Raw genomic sequence first — 20485 nt, 5'->3', positions numbered from 1 at the left:
GAAAAAAAGAAAAACCTATTAGAACTAACAAATGAATTCAGTAAAGTTGCAGGATACAAAATTAACATGCAGAAATCAGTTGCTTTTCTATATACTAATAATCTATCAGAAAGAGAAATTAAGAGAATAATTCCATTTATAATTGCATCAAAAATAATAAAATATCTAGGAATAAATTTAATCAAGGAGGTGAAAGTCCTGTACTCTGAAAACTGTAAGACGTTAATGAAAGATATTTGAGATGACACCAGCAAATGGAAAGATATGCCATGCTCATGGATTGGAAGAATTAATATTGTTAAATTAATATTGTTCAAATGTCCATACCCAGAGCAATCTACAGATTCAGTGCAATCTCCATCACAATACCAATGACATTTTTCACAGAACTAGAGCAAAGAATCCTAAAATTTGTGTGGAATCACAGAAAACCCCAATTAGCCAAAACAGTCTTGAGAAAGAACAAAGCAGGAGGTATCATACTTCCTGGTTTCAAGCTATACTGCAAAGCTATAGTAATTAAAACTATATGGTACTGACATGGAAACAGACACATAGATTTTATTAATTTTTATTTATTTATTTGACAGAGAGAGACACAGTGAAAGAGGGAACACAAGCAGGGGGAGAGGGAGAAGCAGACTCCCAGCTGAGCAGGGAGCCCGATGCGGGGCTCGATCCCAGGATCCTGGGATCATGACCTGAGCCGAAGGCAGACGCTTAACGACTGAGCCACCCAGGTGCCCCAACAGACACATAGATTAATGGAAGAGAATAGAGTCCAGAAATAAACTCTCACATATATGGTCAGCTAATCTATTCCAGAAGAGGCAAGAATATAAAATAGGAAAGAGACCAGACTCTTCAATAAATGGTGCTGGGAAAACTGGACAGCTACATGCTAGAGTGAAACTAGACCACTATCTTACACCATATATAAAAATAAATTCAAAATGGATTAAAGACTTGAATGTAAGGCCTAAAATCATAGAACTCTTAGAAGAAAACATAGGCAATAAGCTCTTTGACATCAGTCTTAGCAATATTTTTCCAGTCAGTCTCCTCCAGCAAGGGCAATAAAAGCTTAAATAAACAAATGGGATTGCATCACAATAGAAAGCTTTACACAGCAAAAAAGACCAGCAACAAAATGAAAAGGCAACCTACTGCATGAGAGAAAATATTTTCAAATCATATATCTGATAGGGGGTTAATATCAAAATATATAAATAACTTACATAAATTACTAGTAAAAAAACAACCTGATTGAAAAATGGGCAGAGGACATGAATAAACATTTTTCTAAGGAAGACATACAGATGGTCAATAGCACATGAAAAGATGCTCAACGTTGCTGATTGTCAGGGAAATGCAAATCAAAACCACGTTGAGATATCACCTCACACCTGTCAGACTGGCTATTATCAAAAAGATGAAAAAAATAACAAGTGTTGTTGAGGATATGGAGAAAAGGGAATTCTTCTACTCTGTTGGTGGGAAGGTAAATTGGTGCGACCACTATGGGAAACAGTATGGAGGTTCTTCAATTTAATCCTTTTGCATGTAGGTGTCCAATTTTGCCAACACCACTTATTGAAGAGTCTGTTTTTTCCCCCTTTTAAATTCTTGCCTCCTTTGTCAAAGATTAGTTGACCATATAAGCATGGGTTTATTTCTGAACTTTCTATCCTGTTCAGTTGATCTATATGGCTAATTTTATGCCAGTACCATACTCTTTTGATTATTATAGCTTTGTAGTATATCTTGACATCTGGGATTGTGTTACTTCCAGTTTTGTTCATCTTTTTCAAGATTGTTTTGGCTTTTTGAGGTCTTTTGTGATTCCACACAAATTTTGAATAATTTGTTCTAGTTCTGAGAAAAAATACTATTGGTATTTTGATAGGGATTGCACTGAATCTAGATTGCCATGGGTAGAATGGACATTTTAACAATATTAATCCTGGGATGCCTGGGTGGCTTAGTTAAGTGTCCAACTCTTGATTTTGGCTCAGGTCATGATCTCAGGTTTGTGAGATCGAGCCCTGTGTCAGGCTCCACACTGGGTGTGGAGCCTGCTTAAGATTCTCTCACTCTCCCTCTCTCAAACAAACAAACAAACAATATTAATTCTTCCAATCCATGGGCATGGAATATCTCTTTGTGTGTTGTCTTCAGTTTCTTTCATCAGTGTCTTATAGTTTTCAGTGTAGAGATCTTTAACTTCCTTGGTTAAATTTATTCCTAGGTATTTTATTCTTCTTTGTGAAATTGTAAATGGGATTGTTTTCTTAATTTCTCTTTCTTCTATTTCATTATTAGCCTGAAGAAATGCAACAGATTTCTTTCTTTTTTGGGAGGGGGAGAGAGAGAGAGTGAGGAGGGCTGTGGGGGGAGAGGCAAAGGGAGAGGGAGAGAGAGAATCTTAAGCAGGCTCCACATCCAGCACAGTGCCTGATGTGGGGCTTGATCTCACGACCCTGAGATCATGACCTGAGCCAAAATCAAGAGTCAGATGCTTAACCAACTGAGCCACCCAGACACCCCACAACAGATTTCTTTATATTAATTTTGTGTCCTGCACCTTCTTTTGGAATGATGAAACTGTTCTAAAATGTATTGTGTGGATGGTTGCACAACTCTGTGAATACCAAAAACCACTGAATTTTACACTTTACAGGAGTGAATTTTGTTTATAAAATTCATAATTACCATCATTAAATACATACCAGGTGCTCACTCCCAGTCACTGTCCTTTGAGGCACTGTGGCACATGGATGAGAAAGAGAATACTTGTTCTTTGTGCTCTGGGAATGTCTCAGTGGGTGTTCTTAAATGGAAAGATGAAATAGATCCACAAATAGTTTAATCAAGGTGTTGCAATACTCAGTGCTAATCTCTGGGCATAGACCACACTCAGAAAGATCTCACCACCTCTTGGTGCCAGCTTTAGGAATTCAGAAAGATTTTGAAATGTGGACTGTTCCAATATTTATATAACTTAGACATAGTATTATTTATGGCTTACAGTACTGTGAGGTACCTGGGGGCAGGAGCTATGCCCTGTGTTCATTTTGATTCCCTTGCTTAGCGTTGTGTCCGGTCTACTGGCTGGTGATTGAATTTCGAAGTGTCCTGGTTTGTTCCTAGGACAAAAATGCCTTCAAGCTTATGGCTGCCTATTCTGACCAGCCTGAGGGTTGGCCCTGTGGGGAAGGTGTTGCAGAATTCACCAACTGTCCTCATGCAACTGTTTCTTTTCTCATAACCGGTAACTATTTTGTTTCTTTGGTGTTTTTACTCTGATTTTGGTTCAAATGGTGACTTGGAATAATATGTGGGTACTTCTGGAGTGTTGTGCTTTCTTTCCTGGTAGTATACTGAAGACTTTGGGTTCCTGGGTCAGTGAGATTTAGGAAAACAAAAGGTGGAATTAACCTCACTTTCTTCTTCTTCTTTTTTTTTCTTTTGATCATATTTATCAAACAGCAGTGCTATAGATTTTGTGTAGCTTATGGATCTTTGCTGTAATAAGAAATTGTTTTTCTTTTTTCTTTTTTTTTCTCTGTGAAGGTACTTTATGTTGATTCTTTCTGTTAAATATCCTTGGCTTGCACTGGACTTTTCTTTGTGTTGATTTTTTGCTTCATTTTCTTTTTTTTTTTTTTCTCCATTTCCCACGCTGTTCAGTTACTGGATGCCAGAAGAACCAAGGTTTGTCCACTCTTTGCGGCTTGTTTGTTTTGTTCTGCACAGCCTCACCTCCTTGTGTTTGTGTCCGTCCCTGTCTGCATTTGTTCCCTTTTGCTTGCAGATGCAGTAATCCTGTTTACTAAACCTGTTCACAGCTTTATTTGTAAAAAATAAAGTCTTCGTTTGTGTCTACTTGTAGTGGATGCTATTATTTTCATTTTTTTAAATGGAAATGCATTTATCATGGGAAAAATGGATAGTAGAATAAAGAACACCTTAGGAAACAAGGAATACTGAGTCTGGAGCATTACGGGCGTAAAGAAGGTGTGTTTGTGAGACTTTCCCTTCTAATCCTTTCCACTTCCTCAACTGAAACTCTGTAGATGTATAATTTCCCTCGTGACTGACACTAATATATTGTTTCTGTGTATGTGTACATTTCTCTTCTCCTAAGACATTCAGAAAGCATCATTGAATTAATTTCCCCCTCTCCATGTGCTGTCCCATGCTTCTGAAGTCACCCTGGAGGACTTCACGGCTGGCCCTCTGGACCTACCTCATGATTAACATCCCATCTTCATGGTGTGGTAGTAGCAAATAGCATTTGGCATCTCCATTGACTTTTTCCCCTTCTTTCTCCTCTCCTGCTCCATCTTTCTCATCACAGCACCTGCAGTTGACAATCCAAGCCCTTCAAGATGAGCTTCGGACCCAGAGAGACCTCAATCACCTCCTGCAGCAAGAGAGTGGCAACCGTGGAGCTGAGCACTTCACCATTGAGCTGACTGAGGAGAACTTCCGGCGGCTCCAAGCTGAGCATGACAGACAAGCTAAGGAGCTGTTCCTTTTAAGGAAGACCTTGGAGGAAATGGAGCTGAGAATTGAAACACAGAAACAGACCCTCAATGCCCGAGACGAGTCGATTAAAAAGCTTCTTGAGATGTTGCAAAGTAAAGGTTTGCCTTCTAAAAGTCTCGAGGATGACAATGAACGGACACGGCGGATGGCAGAGGCTGAGTCTCAAGTCAGCCACTTAGAAGTGATTTTAGACCAGAAAGAGAAGGAAAACATACATCTTAGAGAGGTAAGGACATTCACTCTATTTCCCCAAAGCCATATTTTACAAGTTAAAATATGTTACCAAGTTATTTTAACAGGTTGGAAGATTGCAGCCTTAACAAAATTTCCTGGCATCCGTTTTATAATCTTCCTGTCTGCTTATCACCTTTAAGCTGGAATTTTGCATTAGTTTTTTTTTCTCTGCTCACTACACATATGTTCCATTGTTACTCGACACGTATTCGGGATCCAAGTATGTGCAGCACATGCCAACTCTAAGGTGGTTTACAATTGCTTTCCCACAGATGGCCATAGTTTCAGGGTTTTTTAAGTACAATACTAAGTTTTAGATGTTTATCGAATACATCTCTCTAAAGGAGCAAAACAAATAGGTGATTAGCAAAACAATGAACCTAGATATTTTTATGGCTGAATTGGGGCAGCATTTGCAGAAAATAAAGCATTTCGATATTTCTGGGAAGAATGGTAAAATGTGCAGACCAATTTTGAACATTTAGGTTTAAGATAATCTTCGTCTGCATTTTCTTTTGTCTAGGACAAACTGTCCCAGGTTTTCTGAGTATGCATTTTGCACTTAGTGGATTAAATCATTTGAAGCCCTTCAGAGGCTCTCCAGCCTGCCACCACTATTGAATATTGGGGTGCTCAGATATCTGAGGATATGTAGTTGGATAGAGCTTAGAAAAAATGTGGGTGACAGCCAAGCTTTGAAATTTTTACAGCAGTTCCTTGCTGCTGTGGTGGATGTAGATCTCAAAAGTACCATGTAGGCAAAATGCTGAGGGAGACGCAGATCTCACAGAAAATAAGAAGCAATAAAATGGCATTAATTAGGGCGCCTGGGTGGCTCAGTTGGTTAAGCGACTGCCTTCGGCTCAGGTCATGATCCTGGACTCCCGGGATCGAGTCCCACATTGGGCTCCCTGCTCAGCTGGGGGTCTGCTTCTCCCTCTGACCCTCTTCCCTCTCATGCTCTCTGTCTCTCATTCTCTCTCTCTCAAATAAATAAAATAAAAAAAAATGGCATTAATTATATTTTTAAAATATTCTATAGCAATAAATAAAAATTCCAAAAGATATTTGCTTTCAGACCAAATTAGATTTCTTGGCATTATATACTTTTTCGGATGGGCAGTTCTTGTGAGTCATTTTTTTGGTTGTTTAGAAAACATGCTCCCATGATGGGGCTTGCTAATGTAGATGCTCCCAGGAGTTTTCTCTGATGTAGATTGTATTTGCTTAGAACATTTGAATAGACTTTTGTATCTTTAGACCTAATGTCCTTCATGCTTATTCTCCCTTGATTTATTTTCATGAGACATTAACAACATGCTTGGGAAACCACATGGCTTGGTTTTAGATTGAGATGCTTAAAGAGATGTTTTGTTGGGACTGGGTCTTCCGATCCATACTCCAAGACGCTGAATGTCATGGTTAGGCTTCTAATGATTTGTACTTCTTTGAAATCATACCCTTGTCTAAATCCATGTCCTTGAGTATAGACTGAACCTAGTGACTTGATTCTAAACAATAGAATATGCTGAAGGTAATGGGATGCCAATGTGACTTCCATGATTAGGTTATATAAGACTGTTATTTCCATCTTGTAAGCATACTATTGTGTTCTCAACTTGCCTGCTTTGATGAAGCAAGCTGCCATGTGAGAGAGGCCCATGTGGCAAGGGACTGAGGGTAGCCTCTAGTCAACACCCAGTGAGGAGCTGAGACCCCCACTCAAACAGCCACAAAGAACTGAAAATTGCCAACAACCACTTAGCGCGCTTGGAAGTGGATCCTTTCCCAGTGCAACCTTCAGATAAGATGACAGGCCCTGGGCTGACACCTTGCTTGCATCTTTGTGAGAGACTGTGAAGCAAAGGACCCAGCTAAGCTGTGCTGGATTCCTGACCCACAGAAACTGTGAGATAATAAATGTGTGCTGTTTTAAGCTGCTGAATTTAGGGGTAATTGGTTACACAGCAATAAATAACCAATAGAGTGGAGCATAAACTAATGTCTTCCTGCCTTACTCCCTAGACTTTACATTTAGTTTACAGAAGAGAAGAAATAACTACTGGCAGTAATCACTTGCCTGTAAAGCAACTGTGGATTTTGAAATTTTGGTTGTGTTATCTTAGAACTGTGGCTGGAGATTGCCATAGTTGAAAAAAGCTGCTGCTTTATTTTGGGTGCCAAGGGATCAAGTTGCATGTACAGCCGGGCAGTGATTCCAGGGAAACCTCCATCTGCAGCATTGACCTTGACTTCATGTTGGGGTCTTGTGGTCAGGGCAGAGTCACTATTTTTCTGTTATTAGATTCTGCTCATTAGTAGCACTAGGTAGATGGTGCCTTGATACTGTTGTGCGGATGCCTCCACTTAAATGAATCTAAACAAAATTCAATTTGTGTTTTACAAGATTAGTTTGCCCTCACAGTGATCTGGCATGGAAATAGATCATGTTCAGAGCCTTAACCATCAGTCTGAGAGCCCACAGAGAGTGGTACAGAAAATTCAGCCCAACACATCCAGCTAGTTTCCTTGAGCATCAGATGAAATCAGTGGATTGCCTTTTTCTTGGCTTATCAAGAAGGTGCATGTGGAAAAGGTGTCTCTATATAAAAATCTCATTTTAAACTTAACTCAACAAAAAGACTTGGAGGCCTGAAAGGATGTTCCCCAAGAGAAGGATTGTACTGGCTTCTGAGAACCATTTGTTACATTTTCAGAAATTTTGTGAGCCTGCTTTTAAACCATTGATAACTTGAAATTAGTCATGGTGGGAATATTTATACCATGGAAATCAGCAAATGCTACCCCCAGGGCCTACGCCTCTGCCACCCCATCCCTAAAGCCCATTTACCAACACATCTCTGAATAAATGCCATGAAATGTTTACCCACAATACAGCAAGAAAAGGCAAGTTAAATAGTGCAAGAATTATGAGTGCCTTAACCACTCATCATTCCTTAGAAGTTTTCATAACAGCATCTGTATAGATGCTTATGTTTCAAACACTTCAAAGAATGCTCTCATTTATTCATATTTAACTCCCACAACTACCTCATGCATTCATTTATCCATCCATTCAATGAGCACTTACTGAGGATCTGTTTTGGGATAAAGCAATCATAACTAATAAAGTTTGACTTCATCGTGCTTATATTCTGTGGGGATGAAACATAATTTAATAGTTAAACAGAGAAGTATCATGAAGAAAAGAAGACGATGAAGAACTAGTGACTTGGGTGGGGCCAACTTGATATTGGGTGATTAGGGAAGGCCTCTTGGAGGGGGTGATATTGTGAACTGAGACCTGAATGACAAGAAGGAACCAGCCATGTAAAGCTCTCAGAAGACTGTTCCAGTCATGTGGAAAGACCCATGCCTGGGAGGTAGGTGCTATTATTTGGCCCATTTTACCTGGGGGAACTGAGGAACAGGTGACACTAAGAAACTTGCTCAGCTTCCCAGTGGTGAAGCTGGTATTCGAATTGGGCTGACTCCAGAGTTTCAGCCATTAAACCATTTCATGAAATCCCTTTTCTAGAGGAATCTTTCCCAAAATGTGCTCTTCAGACCAGCCATTCTGTGGGATGCTGATAATGCGCTATGAGAGAAAAAGGGCTGCAGGGCCAAATGAACTTGGGAAAATGCTGGATTCTGTAGAGTTTACTGTAGGACTTCTTAGATTCCTTAATATGCAAGTGTGCATCAGTCATTCCCAGGAAGGGGAAGGTCTCAGGCTTATTTAACTTGCTTTTGTCTTGCTGCACTGGTGTTCTTTGTAAAAACACTTCGGAAAAAAGCTATGCTGGAAAATAAAAAGTGTGCTTTTAACTTGTGACCTGCAAAATGTGTAAAAATATACAAATAGTTGTTTCCCATGGCCAAGTAACTGGGTAATTTCCTCCATTAGTTATTCTAGAAGGCAAAGTTTATTATAAGCTGTTTCCATATTCTCTACTGAGTTTTAGAATGTTCTTCTGTCAGGGTATTTTTTTTTACATTTTAGTGGAAAAATGTGGCTGACTGCTTTTGGTATTAAAGCGGTAAGAATAGCCCAGCTTGAATAAAGAAGTAGCCTGACCTCTGTTAATTTAAATGAATCTAAAACAATTTAAAATGTACTTGAGGTTTTAAGTTCAGTGTGTTCTGATTTCTTTTCCATTTTGCACGGTTCAACCTGGTTTGGGGCTAGATGGTGTAATACTGGAGAATGGAGTGCTAGTGGTTTTATGATTCATTCTCAGGCAGAGGTGTTGGGCCTCATATAAACCCCATCTCCTGGAATACTGGTCTTGTTTAGCCTATTGTTTGAGGAGATTTTGAGTTGGCAGGAGTTGCACATGGGGAGGGTTGGGTTGCTTTAGCATCGTGTTATCTTTTGGTGGTCTGGAAAAGGCTGAGGGCGAAACCACTTCTTTGCCTGGCAGGAAACAACAACAAAAAGACTATGATCTCAACTTATTTGGAAGACCAAAACCATTGCCCAAGAACTACAACTGATGTGCTAATGTGAGCCGAAGTGTTGGCTGAAACACAGCATTACTCACTAGTGTCGTGGGATGCTTTTGCATACAGGTTGATTTGATAAGACGTTATTGGATGTGGTAATAATTTACCTTGTTCTCTAGCTTTTTCTGCACAGAACATATTTTTCCCTGTAAAGGTTTTGGTAATCAAGTACCCCAAATACTATTGATTTCATTAAAGAAAAAGTGGGCTTATATGCCAGATTCTCCTATATTCAATTCACTCTCCTTAATATTTCCTTGGCTGGTCCTTAGAAGAGAGTCAGGAATCTCAGGACTCATTGCACTGTAGGATGTTTGAAGGGAAGGGTATATGTTCTGCTGACATGTCTGTGGATTTCCTGTGCTAATCCCTTTGGGCGGCTTGCCCATCTTTGGTAGCAAGGGCTGAAGAGCAATCAAGTCATTGGGGGCCACAGTTGCTACTAACCCAGGAGACTAGGACTGGGCTTCCCAACATGCTGCAATTGGGGCAGGGAGGAGGAGGGTAAGGCAACATGAATTCTTGCTTTCCTCATTTATTTACCCAGGTTGTTCCTGGGCCAGTGGGAGACCCATCAAGGCAGAGTCTGTGACCTAGAAGTTCTTGAGCTCATAAACCTTTTACTGATGACTCAAATCTCCACTATATGATCTTTGCCTAAACTTTTAAGCTCCACCATAGTCTCCCCATCTCAAAACCCTATGGCCTCTTTCCTTGTGACATAAATTTGTCTCCAGTTCTGCTGGCTGAACCATGATTTTGCTGAGGCAGGGATTTCTAATTCTGATTCTACAGATTTAACATGTTCTATTTCTACCAACACAGTTTATCACAGAAAATATTACTAAACATGAGTGATCACATTAACATAACATTTTACATATTCTCTCTTGCAAGAGTTATTTCCTATATATATTACAGAACCTAACAATTGCTCCTTTTTTTTTTAATAAAGTAAATTTCTTTTTTTTTTTTTTTTAAAGATTTTATTTATTTATTTGTGAGAGAGAGAATGAGAGACAGAGAGCACGAGAGGGAGGAGGGTCAGAGGGAGAAGCAGACTCCCCGCTGAGCAGGGAGCCCGATGCGGGACTTGATCCCGGGACTCCAGGATCATGACCTGAGCCGAAGGCAGTCGCTTAACCGACTGAGCCACCCAGGCGCCCAATAAAGTAAATTTCTTACCTGATCAGTACATTACATTCATATTCCCAGGCCTCATATATTGCCTGCAGGTGCTCAGTAAATATTTTGAGAGTGAAAAAATATCTAAAAAACGATAGAGAATTTCTCTGTGATTTTTTTTTGCCAATATTACAGTAGTGATTCATAATGATTATAGTGCCATGCTCTTTTATGTTTTCTCTGTCATTGCTCTGTGTTTGGTGTGGAGCAGGAACTCGAGTGTAACCCTAACTGGAAGTTTTCTTTCATTTTTTTGAAACCGTGTTGGATGTCATGGAACACATGCTGAACATCCATATGCAGGATGCTGTGCGAGAACCCCTGGCAAGTTTGTGGTCTTGTTCAAGGATTCAGGTGGGCAGTAAGAGAAACAGCTCACACTTACATCAGGTTCTGTACTACATAAATACAGTTGTCATCATTCCCATCACACAGATAAAGAAATGGAGGCACAAAGAAGTAAGTAATTATTTCCAGTCACACAAAGCAAATGCTGGAGCCAAGATCAGAACCTGGGAAATCTGGGTGCACAGTCTATACTTGTCACCATCACACATTACTACTTCTCAGGGTGGTGTACTAAGAGAAGATCAAATGGCACTTAAATGCTGTGCAGCTTAGAGGTAGGAGGCTGACCACGGACTTCATCCATGACAGAGCTGGTCTTCAAAGGCAGGAAGAATTTCAACACACAGGGGTAATGGTGAAGTATGATTAGAAAAGAGACAGCTGAGCCAAACCTCAGAGGTGGGAACTGTGATGTGTTTGGGGGTGCCATGAGTTTGAGTAGTTGAAACTCTACCTGCCAGAAGGGAGAGGAAATAAGGCTAAAAAGGTGGTTTGAGGTCAGGTCACTCAAGGCCCTGAACATGTGACACAGGGATTGGCTTTTACTCGGTAGGCTCTAGGCAGCTGTTGAAGGAATTTTCCCAGGAGAATGGCATGATCAGAAAAGATTGTTCGTGCTAATTGATAGTGGATGGGGAGGAGGAGGCATGGAGACAAGTTAGAAGGATACCGTGGTTGTTCAGGTTACCAAGAGTCTGAATCTGGGTGGTAGCCACAGGAGTTGAAGGGAAAGGTCATCTCTACCTTGACCTTGACAACCTGGGAACCTAGTGCTGGGAGCTGCGAGGAGCAGACAGCCTCTATGGTCCTGGGCACAGACAGATAGTGGGATAGTGGGCCAGCAGGAGTGGCCAGTAAGAGGCGCTAGGCTTGAGGAGGGACCTTGGATGTGTTGAGTTTGATGAAATCCTGGTGGAGCTGTCCAACCAGGGTTAAGAACATGGCTCAGGAAATGACTGTGAAGTTCTGTGAAGCCCACAAGGCATTTCTGACTATTGGTCACATTGTTGTTGTTGCTGTTGTTTGCAAACACACCTAATCATTTGTGGCTACCAAGTCCCCAGTTTGTGTGATCATTCCAAAGTTTGCCTTGTCACTCACCCCTACTGTTGTCTAAGAGGTGACCTTAGGAACTGCATACTTCTCTTTCATGCCTCTTTTCTGAGTAAGCATGTCATTTTGACTATGGTATATCCTTCGAGATTATGTAGAATTTTCATTGACTGATGCCAGTTTGATACAGATTCCCTTTGTTCTCACTTAGTTCCATTTTCTCCAAGCACTCCGTACAGGATGAATGCCAATGAAGCATCTTTACAAGGAAGCGCTCTCTCTGAATCCTGATTAACAACACTTTCAAAAGCAGGATTTCATAACTTTACCCACACATTTCTGATGATAAAGGGAATGCACCTATTCCTGTTTCTGTTTAGCATCATTTGCCTTATCTTTAAATTCTAATACAGTCTTTAAAGTTTGAACACTGCATGCTAATTTGAAATGGTTCAAGTTTTACCCCATATTGATTTTAATGAGTATCACTGATGGCTTTTTATAGTAAAAGAGACTGGTGGAGCCCCAGGGAGCCATTAGGCACAAGGCATTTTGGAACCCGCTGAGAAAAGAAAGTGGCAGGGTAGAGGGAGGTGAGGGGAGGTGATAGCGATCGGGGAGAATGTCAGGTGGTTACACTGGGAGAGACTCTCATTACTGTTCTCACTACCCTGTCCTCTTGCTCTACCTTGGGTATGACTACTTTTTGAAAAATATTCTTTTGGTAGCTGACCTAATTTATTATTATCACATTTGGTAAAACTGTGCACCACAAATGAAACCTCAGTGGCGAGAAAGTACTCCAAGTACCAGGACTGTGGATACTTCAGTATGTCACAAACTGTGGCAATAGGAAGTTGAGACAGCTCAGCTATACCAAGGTCCTACCTGTCTTGGACGGAACATCAGCTAATACCTTACATATGAAGGAGGCTTCATAGTTTATTGAATACACTGTTTTAATGCTTTCCTCTGATGCTCCTGGTAATCCTGTGAGGAAACAGGGTCAGAGAGATTAAGAAGTAATGACAAATAACATTTACTGGGCACTCAAGAGCATCAGCCTGTGCTAATCAACTTCGAGGGAGTGCCACTTAATCCTCCCAACAATACTCTGGGGTGAGTGGTGGTTTCCTGCCTCTCAGATGAGGAATCTATGGCCCAAAAGGATGATGTGTCTGGTCCAGCTTCTTAGAGCAAGTAGTGATGGATCTGGGATTCACATTTAGGCCTGCTGGTTCCAGGCACCTGTTCCTAACAACTCATTGGCACTGCCAGGGATAATGCCTGAGTAGAGCAGAAACTAGAATTCTGGTCTTCTGACTTCTTGCTGAGGGATATTTTCTTGGTCAATGCAAAAAGGGAAAAAATAATGCAAAAGGCTCTGTTTTTTTTCTTGCTCCATCTTATCAGGGCCTGTTGAATCCAGGACTATAACTCTATGTATGAGGTCACTGAGCAGTAGAAGGGTTAAACAGTGCCATGCAGAATGCAGCATCACAGCCAGATCTCCTCAGCCCATTTGTCGCTCATGAAAGTTAAAGTACTAGATTAAAATACAAAGAATGGTACTGTACATCTAGGCCCTCCATGAATTCCTAGGAAATAGATGAATTTTTGTGAACAGAGAATAAGAAAAAACAGGAGGTGCTTAGAGCTGGACCTTCCCCATTTTATCTGTTCAAAGTTAGCCTTCTTTTTCAATTTTTTAAATCTATCATTATTTCATTGCCTGAAAGAAATGCTTTGTTTTCCCAAACTGACTTTACTTTTTATTTAGTTTTTGTTGGGTATTTTGGGTTTCTCTCTATGTCAGTGTGAGACATTAAACTGTATTTATAACCTGCGATAAGTGCCCCATTTCATTGTTCTTCTAGGTGGCTAAACTTTGGAAAAACAAAATCTACTTTCCCACCCATTCTGGCTTGGATGTGAGAGGGGAAACTTTGTGTTTCCAGTTTGGCACATATGTTAAGAGTGTCTTAAATGTTTTGGGTAGAGGGTTAAATAAGGCAATGTGAATGCTTGTTGGGTGATTCCTATGACTGGCTTATAGTTACAGCAGTTGTGACTTATACAAATAAGGAATCAAATCCTCCTTAATAAAGGAAAGGTATAATTACATATGAGTGATTTATAGAGAAAGGAAAAAGAAAGAAAGATGAGTGAGCCTTTAGAATAAACATAAAGACTTACTACTCAATTAGATCAAGAGTGGGCACACTAGAGCTTGGGGGGCAAGCGTGGCTCACCATCTGTTTTTTTATGGCCTGGGCACTAAGAATAGTTTTTACCTTTTTAGATAGCTATATTTGAAAAGATTATGTAAGTATATAATATCCTAAATATATCCTAAATATAATATCCTAAGTATATATACATATGTATTTAATATCTAAATAGTTCCTCAAAAGAAAACCTCTTTCAATTTTGCCTCCTGGCCCCCAAAGCCTAAAATATTTACTATTTAGTCCTTAAGAAAAAGTGTGGTGACTTCTGAATTAGATGATAAGTAAACAGTTTTTGAATCGAGATGTTTGGTAAAAAGCATATGTGCAATTAGTTATATTTAGAGTATCAAATCTGACTATTTTTTATAGCTTTTAAGTATTTGTTTTAAATGAGGAGACTATTTTTTTTCTGTCATTTCTGCCCATATTTCCTTTACAATGATTAGGCTGGTGATTTTCATCCCCAGATGAAAATCTGGGCATTGGGCATTGCCAGTTATCATGAAAGTCTGCAGCTCTTTCAGGAGTGGTGGGTGTTGGGGAGGTAACCTGTGGGTTACAAAGGGACTGTGTGGGAAGAATTCACTAACCTATTAAGATGCCAGAGAAATGGAAATTGCCATTCAAACTCCAAAGGAACCAGGAATTCCTGACCTAATTAAAACACCTCCTTCCAACTTCCAACTCCTCCTCCTCTCTCTCTTTTTTTTTTTTTTTTTTAAATGCCTGTGCTTACTGACGCTTTTTAGGCCTCTACAATGCTTTATTAAATCTGTGGCTGCTTTGAAGGAACTGGCCTGAAAAACTGTCCGTGTATATATAAATCGTGTTAAAAGATACTTATACGTAGTAATCACTGGTGTGCCATAGATTTGCTAGGTTTTCCTATGGAAAGTATTCTTTTTTTTTTTGAAACAACAGAAATTTATTTTCTCACAATTCTGGAAGCTAGAAGTCCAAGATCAAGATAAGGGCTCTTAATCAGGTAAAGCCAGGGCCTGGTCAGGATGATAACTGAGAAATCCCCTTACCACCCTCTGCCCTTCCTTCAGCCTCTAAGGCGGTAAGATCTGTTCTGGTAGCAGGGGGGTTGGGTTGTCAGCTGTTTGAGCATATTTAGTGTTGGAGGAAGACCCTGTCTATTTTTGAAATTTTGCTTCCTTGGTGTAGCTCAGGTTTTTTCAATCACAGCACTATTGGCATTTGGGACAGGATGTGTCTTTTGTGGGGGCTGTCCTGTGCATTGTAGGATGTGTAGCAGTACCCTGGGCTTTTATCTACTACGTGCAAATAGTACCTTTCCCCTTCTCCCAGTTATGACAACCAAAAATGTCTTCAGACATTGCAAAATGTCTCCTGGAGGGCGGGGGTGGGGGGCAAAATCACACAGCTTGTGAACTGCTGGTGTAGAGTGATTGACACTCCTTCTGGTGGCTGGCCTGTGGCTGTGGCAAAATACAGTAATTCCCAGCCCCACCTGCTTGAAACTGTTTTACTGAGGAAGGGCAGCCCAGTCATGATAATTCTTGACCCAGAGACTGTCTGCAGGGGATTGAACTAGGAAACAGATGTGCTGAGGGGAGGTGGGGGCTTGAGTCTGAAAAGAAACAGAAGTGGTGTGTGTGTGTGTGACAGAGAGATTGAAAGAGAAGCTACCTCTGACTCTCTTCCCCTTCCCCCCCTCAGGAAAGGTAGGGCTGGGAATTAGGCAAGTCCTAGAAAATAAATCTAAGGGAGGGGTTGGGGGTGGTGTTCTGGTCTTAGGTACCACGTGGGAAAGCTGGACTTTGTGAAAATAAAAGATGTTTGATTCTCAGGAGTATTTATGGAGGTAATAATTATGGATCTGAGAAGCCACTTCTTGACTACTGGACTCTCACTATTAATCAACAGTTCTATTTTACGGTAAAGGTTGTCATCCCTGCTTTCCCCAAAATGGCCTCTGAGTCTCCCTTTCTGTTTTTTCAATAAACATTTCTCTACATGAACTGCTATCCACCCCTTCCCCAGCTCCACCAAACTTCAGAATAATTTTGGAGTGTGGTAGTTTTATCATGTGGAAATGTAGTACAGATGTTCAGAATTACCTTTTCTTTCCTTAAAAACATCATGACCACACATACTTTGCTCTAAGTACTAGTAAGTATTTTTATTATTACTATTAAAAAATCTTGCCTCAGGCAGATTCCTACTAAATCTCAAGTAAAGGCAAATATTAAAATAGCAACAAGTATTTATGTATATCACACTAAAAAGTCTGAACTCATATTTGGCTTTTTATGCAACTGAAACCTTTATTTTTTGACCCACTTGACCAAGTTCTCTAATTTTGCCCTCTTTTCCTGACTCTAAAACTTTAAGTTTAGACTATAGGATTTTGTTAACTATCCTTCCCCCTTTCCCAATTTTCTCTAGACTTGAGTTTTTCTCTTTATCCTGCATATATGTTTGAACTCAGCCCGATCACTTAATGAAGTTTGATGGGAGGATTTGGACTGTCAGCATGAATTAGTGCATGTTTTTAAAAGTTATTAATGGAGGAAAGTTCTCTTCTCCCAGAGAATTCCACTGATGAGTGGCAGAGTTTCTGTATTCTCCAAGTGCCGCATGTTGGGTCCAGTGATCATATACAAAGGAAATGCTTTATCAACACTCAGTACCTCCCCCACTCAGAAACCTACTTATGGAGATTAGCTGCTTCTCTAACCTTAGCTTCTTTTGGGTTTATTTTGTGCCACTTTCTTTTTATATTTCTTGGCCAGACTTAAACATATTTCTCTAAATAGTTGCTAAAAAGAAAACCTCTTTAGATTTAATCACTTGAACCTGGAATCAAGAGCGCCCTCGCCAGCTGTGAGCACTTTTTAGCATGCTGGAGATTAATCCTGGTACAGACAAATGATCTTTAAAGCATTGCTTTTTCCATCCACATCCAAACAGGGATGCATTACAAGGTGATTTTTTTTTTTTTTTAAAGGGCAGTGGAGATCTTTTTCCTTCTGTCAGAGTCCATACAGCAAGAAAGAGGCAGGACCTGATTGTGCCTGCGACAGCAGAAATAACACTTAATGTAGGTATTCCACCATGGCTTCATCATACCCAGTGGTGTTCCTGCCAACAGTCTCTGTTGCAATACTTTTATGACGCATGTCAAGATTTAGGTGGTTTTAAGGACTCAAGCTTTAGTTGCTTTAAAAGATAGAATGTTGCACATGACTGGATCTTTGCCAGTTCCACACTGGAAGCTTGAGACGCCTGAAAAACCTGCCAGGTGCTAACCTCAATGGATATTCTTAGGCTGCCTCTTGAGCAACTGTTACAGGGAGAGGGATCACGGGAGTTTAGTGGAGATTTGAGGATGCTTATGCTGAGCGGGGACTTCTGACACATGATGACACAGGATTCTCCAGAAGACATGAAATCTCTTTGAAGAACTCATTATGTTTTCCCCTTTTTGTAGGCTGTGGTTATCTTTGCATGCTGTCTTTTTGCTTGGTTGCCTCACAGACAAAAATGTGAGAGGACTCCAGGAGAATGGTCTAAAATGACCACATTTTCTGAAATCACGGCAGCCTCTTGAGAAATCTGTGTGGCATGGTCTGTCTGATGGCTATCAGATGGAGAGAGAAAGGTTGATGGAGTCTCATCGTGGGAGGCCCTGGCAGGGTGCTGTAAATAGCATAAATCATCATCGTTGTTGCCGCCACTGTAAAAAATAGAAGGCTCTCTGGTGCAGGCATGGGACTGAGTGCTCTACTCAGTTACAGAGCAACCCTGTGAGGTGTAGGTGCTGACATTGTCCCATTTCTTCATCAGGGCAGCTGAGTAGCTTGCCTAAGACCTCACAGGGGACTTGACCTCAGAGATGAGAACCATTGTATCTACTGTTCTATAGAAAGTCGAAATAACTTCTGGTCATTTCTTCCCACCCAGTTCCTCTCTGTCTCTGATTTGTTTTTTTTGAAACTTTCCTTTTCTATTTAGGTTTCTGATCTGGCTCATATTATGACTTCATTTGAAATCTTACTCTTTCTCTTAATATGTCAGTTTCCTTCTCTTTTATTTTAACCTCAGTCATTTTCTTCCCTTTGTGTTTTCATCTGCATTGTTTTATGGGGTTACTTGTCTTTCTTGTTATGTTCCAAATAGAAGTTCTGGGCTTTTTCAAGAGACCTAAGAATATTAGTGAAATTTACAGGAGACTTCTGGCCTAATATAATTTTAATCAGCAGTTTTCTCTGCTTCCTGTAAAACCTTTTCATCCACCTGTGCAAGTTTATTCTCTGGTCTCAAATGAAATGACTTATACGAAGCACTTTGCACAAGGCTTGGCTCAACAAATGTCATTTATGTTTCTACGAAGAAAGGTGAGGCGAGGATAAGCAGGAGTTACGGAGTTACGGTCGCATCAGTTGGTCTCCTTGTAAAGCAAGTCCATGCTCCCTTTACAAACCGTTGGTTCTCTCTTCAGAATAAAACCTCACCTGGTGGCATTTTACAGGTCACTTGTTGGGGCATAGGTGTTTGTACCTAGCTGTGCGAACTCCAGAGTGACCTTCTCTCCACCATCCTGGGTTCACTTTGTAATTGCTCCAGAATGTTATAGAGTAGATTATACTGTATGGTAGATATCTAGTTCACAGAGTTTGAATAAACTTAAATGTCATGCATGTAATAGGTAAATTACATGTAATGCATGAATACCTGTAAGGGTGCTCAATAAATGTTAGTTTACTTATCTTTATATATTTATCTCTATATATCTGTATGTCTATCCACCTATCTATATCTCCTCTCAAGACTGTGCATTCCTTGGGAGTAGGAATCACATCCTACTCATCTTTAATATTACCGACACCTGGCACACAGTAGATGCTGACAGATCAGGTTTATCATTATTGATACACACCTGCGTCTTGTGAGGAGAGATCATCTTATACATCTTTAATGTAAGATAATAGATGACCGAAGTGTTTGATGTATATAGAGAATGACTGGGGAAAGAAAGCATGAAATAATTAGAAGTTGTTACAACTTTTTAGGATGACACAAAAATTCTTATGATTCATCAAAATATTTTTAATGAGTTCTGCATACGTAGTACTTATAATAGCTACCCTTTATTGAGCACTTACTTTGTGCTTGACACTCAGCTAAGTGCCAGTCACTCATTATACATTTAATCTCAGTTAGGACTTATCCTCTCTTTATAGATGAGGAAATTGAGGCACAGACTAGGTGTGACTTTTGCAGGGTCACGTAGCTACCATGTTAGAGTTAGAATTTGAATCGAGTTCTTTCCACTATCCTGTTCTTGCCTATAGAAATAATTACTCTTTATAGTGTATTTTATATCCATTATAATAGTAGTGGTAATTTTCCTGCAGCTAACCTGTTAAAAGAAGATGAAAATCCAGTAGACCTAATTAAAGCTATACTGAGTACCAAGTTTGTGGAAAATTCCATCCCCAGTCTGGACCTCTCTCCTGAGCATCAGGGCCATACCTGTAACTTTCTAGTGAGCATCTTGTGGGTTGCAGAGACATCTTAAATTTAGCCTGTCCAGAGTGGAACTTTTTGTCTTCCTCCCAGCTGTTCTTCCCCCTATGTCTCTGTCTCGCGGACTGACCCCGCTGTTTAACTCCCCACCCGATCCAGATACTGGGAGTTATCATCAATTTCTCTTTCTCTATCACTCCTGTATTAGTTTCCTATTGCTGCTGTAACATATTCCCACAAACTTAGTGGTTTACAGCATAAATTTATTCTCCTAGTTCTGGGAGTCAGACGTCTGAAATCAATTTCACTGTGCTAAAATCAGTGTGTTGGCAAGCCTGTGTCCTTTTGGAGGCTCTAGGGGAGAATGCATTTCCTTGCCTTTCACACTCTTTAGAGGCCAGCTGCAATCCTTGGCTCGTGGCCCCTTCCTAGATCCTTAAATCTCTCTCTCTGTGACCTCTGCTACTGTTGTTACATTTCCTTCCCTCTGACTGACCCTCCCACCTCCTTCTTAGGAGGACCCTTGTGCTTACATTGGGTTCACCCAGATAATCTGGGATAATCTTCCTGTCCTAAGATCCTTAACAATCATATCTTCAGAGTCCTTCTTGCCATGTAAGGTAACATATACACGAATTTTGGGGATTAGGATGTGGCCATCTTTCAGCCTACCACATCCCCTATATCCACTATATCACTAGATCTTGTTTATTCTCTCTACAGACTTTTATTTATTTTTAATTTTTTTATTATGTTATGTTCATCACCATACATTACATCATTAGTTTTTGATGTAGTGTTCCATGATTCATTGTTTGCGTATAACACCCAGTGCTCCATGCAGAACGTGCCCTCCTTAATACCCATCACTGGGCTAA

At 40.2% G+C, this 20485-nt stretch overlaps 1 protein-coding gene across 1 annotated transcript in view; it reads left to right on the top strand.

Annotated features, from left to right (window-relative positions):
• ERC2 (ELKS/RAB6-interacting/CAST family member 2) overlaps window positions 1-20485 on the top strand; it is a 338677-nt gene that overhangs the window by 122475 nt on the left and 195717 nt on the right. The window contains exon 4 of the mRNA XM_081805747.1: window positions 4361-4777. Within this exon, the coding sequence (XP_081661873.1) occupies window positions 4361-4777 (417 nt within the window). The remainder of the gene's footprint in view (window positions 1-4360; window positions 4778-20485) is intronic.

This window comes from Leptonychotes weddellii, chromosome 1, assembly GCF_054177405.1.
Source record: "Leptonychotes weddellii isolate Sample4059 chromosome 1, ASM5417740v2, whole genome shotgun sequence".
Taxonomy (NCBI): domain Eukaryota; kingdom Metazoa; phylum Chordata; class Mammalia; order Carnivora; family Phocidae; genus Leptonychotes; species Leptonychotes weddellii.
Note: the sequence above shows the minus strand (reverse complement) of the source record. Positions and strands in the feature narration are given on the sequence as shown.